This window comes from Zingiber officinale, chromosome 6A (genome assembly GCF_018446385.1).
Source record: "Zingiber officinale cultivar Zhangliang chromosome 6A, Zo_v1.1, whole genome shotgun sequence".
NCBI classification, from domain to species: Eukaryota; Viridiplantae; Streptophyta; class Magnoliopsida; order Zingiberales; family Zingiberaceae; genus Zingiber; species Zingiber officinale.
The window spans coordinates 112,276,987-112,281,755 of NC_055997.1; the positions used below are offsets into that span (position 1 = coordinate 112,276,987).

General features: G+C 43.0%; 1 protein-coding gene across 1 annotated transcript; it reads left to right on the top strand.

Annotated features, from left to right (window-relative positions):
• The first annotated feature begins 2,496 nt into the window (after positions 1–2,496).
• LOC121997466 (stearoyl-[acyl-carrier-protein] 9-desaturase, chloroplastic-like) lies at positions 2,497–4,467 on the top strand. The gene is made up of 3 exons (XM_042551879.1): positions 2,497–2,611; positions 3,206–3,713; positions 3,810–4,467. The coding sequence occupies exons 1-3, from the start codon at positions 2,508–2,510 to the stop codon at positions 4,386–4,388; spliced, it is 1,191 nt and encodes a 396-aa protein (XP_042407813.1). The 5' UTR covers positions 2,497–2,507; the 3' UTR covers positions 4,389–4,467.
• Positions 4,468–4,769: the final 302 nt, after the last annotated feature.

The following is a 4,769-nucleotide window of genomic DNA, read 5'->3' on the forward strand; positions in this document are numbered from 1 at the left end:
TTGATTGGATGAAAATTTTGTGTTGTCCTATCAGAAATGTTAGTGTTGGATTGGGAAGGGATCCTTAGAGTTGATCTTCTGATGTTCAGGTCAGTTTTCGATTCAGTAGAAAAATTGTAGCTAACAGTGAGCGTGTTAAATAGTAAAATATCACATACCTCTGTCTATGGATGAAGACCTTTTTTTATAGTGTCGTTGTAACATCGATGCATGCATTCCCAAGCATATATATGTTTTCTAAAGTGTCCTAGAAAAAGATAAGTCAAAAAGTATCTTTGACACATTTACTGAAAAGAGCACACAAATCTGTAACGTAACAGACTAAAAATTTCTAAAGTACTATTTGTTTATTGGACATTCTTTGTCATCGACGACACAAACTTCTAAAAGAGTATGTTAAGATACGTATATGGGTCCCGCTATAAGCCGACCAAGAGCCGCTCGGTAGGAATGTCACCATCTCGACCGTGCTAAATGGAGCTATTAGCTTGTTCTTCACTCGGTCTTATTGTTGTCGGAGTGGCGCATTATTCCTGATTGGACCTAAGATCTGATTGGCCAGGGCGGTGGACCAAGCAACTTATGGCCCTAAACCTCGGCTGCAAGTTGTGGAGGACGCCCGCTCAGATGGTCTGGTCCGCCTTTCACGTCCGACTGGCTCTTATGGCCTTGCTCAGCCGACTTTCCCCGATCTAGGGATGACAATGGGGCGGGGCGGGGGCGGGTTTGCCATTCCCATCCCCGCCCCATTCTCATTTTTTCGGGTTCGGGGATTCCCCGAACCTGAACCCACGGGGATCAAATCCCCATCCCCGCCTCATTTCCCAATTTAATTTATATTATATTAATTATTATTTAATAATTATTATTAATGATAATATTAATATTAATATCAATATTAATAATAATATTAATAATAATAATTTCAAAAATTTTAATATTAATATTAACACTATTATTAATATTTTTTAAAAAAATCATACTATTATTTATTAATAATAATAATAATATTCGGAGCGAGTTCGGGGATGGGAATAATATTCCCATACCCACCCCGAACCTGCCCCATCCCCGAAAAATCGGGATCCCCATCCCCATTTCAGATTTTCCTCACGGGGCCCAAACCCACGGGGGAAATTGCTATCTCGGCCCCGATCTATACTCCGTAGTCTTGTAGTCCACTTAGTCCTATAATTTTAACTATTTAACTTTAACATACATATCAATCGATCTTTATTGCTTTGATCTACTTTTGAGAAACCCATCTTCATCAATAAATAAATTTTTTAAATGAGCAAATAAACTTAATAATTAATTAAACAGTTTAAAAATATAAAAATTTTACTAGTTGAATTAAATCAAGTCCAACTTTAACGACTATTTCAACCATTTGTTTTTTTTTTAAAATTTGACTTGATTTAACTCTATTATTTTATTAATTATGTTTAACTTATTTACAATCCTAGAACCACATGCTTTTAGGTCAGCCTAGGCTTAAATTGAGTTGTGTCCACACCCTCGCAGGTCGAGATCAACCTAATTTGACTATAAATTTATATTAATTGGGGTAAAAATCAAATTAAGAAACACTTTTCTTTATATAATCATCAAGATGGCGCCCGTCTCTTTTTAAATGCGACAACTGTTCTCAAATACACTGTTCAATATTTTGGGTAGTTGATGAGATAGGATGCCCTTTCATACACTCATGTGATGATTTAGAAATAAAAAATGTCTTTTCTAATTTTGCTTTATTAATTATTATAAATATCATATATTTTTTAAAAAAATATTTCAAATGTTAGCTAACATTTAATAAAACAAAGATATTTTATAGCAAGTTTTCACATTATACATGACTTAATTTAAAAAAAAAAAACTAGAGAACTATTTAGTCAAAACTTACTACCAAAGCAAGATTATTAAAATGACCTTAATCATTTAATTCATTTTTCCATCTACCAAAGCTTACAATAAAATCAACTATTTCTAGGAACAAGTTGTTTTCCTCTAAATTTTAGAATAAACAGCCCTTTGAATTCTGTTTCTAAAGTTTGAACTCGAGTCTTGAGTTTCCATGGGGTTTGAGATGATGGTCAAATATAAATGTAGTACAAAAATGGTAAGAGCAAAAATAAAATTTAGTCTCTCTCCCAGTGCTCAGTGTGAGAGTAAAAAATATGATGAGCTCCTATGCAACAAGAGTTCAATTTTTTTAATCGAGGATATTATATATCCGTGGTGTTCGAATTATTCATGATATTAGATCATCTATCTATCGAAATTCATCTATGTTTTTTAAATTTAGTAACGGAGAGGTAATCTCCATGAATTAAAAAAATAATAATAAATAAAATTTAGTCCAAAATAGAAATAAAAATGCAGCCTACCAAAGTTGTTCGCCATTGATGGCGAGGCAGGGAGGACATCGTAATTTTCAATTTTACTGGGATTCGCGTGCTTAAATTCCCCGCTTCCGAGGCGGAGAATACGAAAGCAGAGCGGCCATGGCGTGTCAAGTGGCGGTGTCCCCGTCCAGGTCCTCCTTCGCCATGCTCACCGGCGTTACGGCTGGCTCTCGAAAGCTCGCTGCGGCCGCCACCGCTGGAAAGTGAGCTCTCTTGTCTTTTCGCTTCCTTTTTTTTTTCTTTTCTCCTGCTGCGCCTGCTAGTTTTTCTCTCGCCGGAGTTGGGATTGCTCTCCGGCGAGTTGGGTGCGGTTTCATGAGAATGATGTTGCCTTTTGATGCTCCCGAACTGTAGCTGGAGGAAAGGCGGAGCCTTTATGTGGTTCCGCCGCCGGCGTAAGTTCTTTCTCGCCGGCGTCGGGACTGTTTTCCGAGTCCCACTGAACTGGACTTGGTCTCTCCTCTCCTGCCGCTCCTTCCGCAGGCGGAGGTTTTCCTCTCGCTGGCGTTTCGAACTGTTTTCTGGCGATGCAACACCTTCCTTCCCGTTGACTTTCTGAATCCTCTGTTTCTTAGATTCTATAAAGATATTTGTCGTTGACCAAGAGCCGAATTTCTTCAATGGTTTAAGCATCCTTAGAGTCCATTCATTCATTTATTTATTTATTTTTTATTTCAAGTTCCGATAGACAATCAATTTCCATAGTAGAATTTGGAAATTATTTTTTTTTCCATAGTAGAATTTGGAAATTATTTTTTTTTTACTTTAAATAAATGCTTGTTTGTTTGTTTGGTTAGTCGTAGTAGGGTTGAAATCCCAGAGAAAGTCAACGTTCCTCGGCACAGACACGCGGAAGTCACGCACACCCTCCCGCCGCAGAAGCTCGAGATCTTCAAAACCCTTGAGAAATGGGCGGAATCCGACCTCCTCCCCCACCTGAAGCCCGTCGATGACTGCTGGCAGCCGCAGGACTTCCTTCCCGACCCCACCTCCGAGAGCTTCCACGACGAGGTGGCGGAGCTCCGCCGCCGCTCCCGCGACCTCCCTGACGACTACCTCGTCTGCCTCGTGGGCGACCTGGTCACAGAGGAGGCGCTCCCCACCTACCAGACCTTCCTGAACAACCTCGACGGCATCCGCGACGAGACGGGGGCCAGCCTCACGCCATGGGCCGTCTGGACCAGGGCCTGGACGGCGGAGGAGAACCGCCACGGCGATCTCCTCAACAAGTACCTGTACCTCACCGGCCGCGTCGACATGAGGAAGATCGAGAAGACGATTCAGTACCTGACGCGTGCCGGAATGGTACTCCCGAAGGAGAGAATTTTTTATTGATGCAAAATCCGCAACAATATTTCGATTTGGTTTCTGATCGGAAATTCCGGCCAATTTTTTTTGCAGGATTTCCGGACGGAGAACAGCCCGTACAGCGGTTTCATCTACACGTCGTTCCAGGAGCGGGCCACGTCCATCTCCCACGGCAACACGGCGCGGCTGGCGAAGGCGCACGGCGACGCGGAGCTGGCTCGGATCTGCGGCACCATCGCGGCGGACGAGAAGCGGCACGAGGCGGCCTACGCCAAGATCGTCGAGAAGCTGTTCGAGGTGGACCCGGACGGAACCGTCCTGGCCTTCGCTGACCGGATGAGGAAGAAGGTCTCCATGCCGGCATGCCTCATGTTCGACGGCCGCGACGGCGACCTCTTCGCGCACTTCTCGGCGGTGGCACAGCGGGTGGGCGTGTACACCGCCAAGGACTACGCCGACATTCTCCAGTTCCTCATCCGGCGGTGGAAGGTGGAGGAGCTGCCGGGGCTGTCGCCGGAGGGGAGGGCGGCGCAGGAATTCTTGTGCGGCCTGGCTCCAAAGATCAGGAGGGTGGAGGAGAGGGCGCAGGCGAAGGCCAAGTCCAAGGGCGCGGCGGCGGCGGCGCGCGGCATCGCATTTAGTTGGATCTTTGACAGGGAAGTGCAGCTCTAGTCCACCGTCATATCATTAAGCGTGTTATATTAATTGTCCAAATTTCACTTTGCCTCCTAAAGTTTATATCTTGTTCAAAATACCCTTTAATGTATTTAAATTATCAAAATTCTAGTGACGATTTAAAAAAAAAAAAAAATCTAGTTAAATCCACGCCTAAAACAACCAGCCACTCAGCAGGCCTTTATTTCACTGTGTCTTTAAACTTATGACTCCATACTAATTGATAGCGAATGTGAATCGCAATTAGTGTTGTTTGGTTGGGTAGACATGACTCAATAACTAGGTAGGCCTTAGCTCTAGATTTATTCTTTTCACACAATTATGTATCGATCTAAGCTTGTCGCTCAAGTGGTATTATGCGACGAACTACCGATGCTC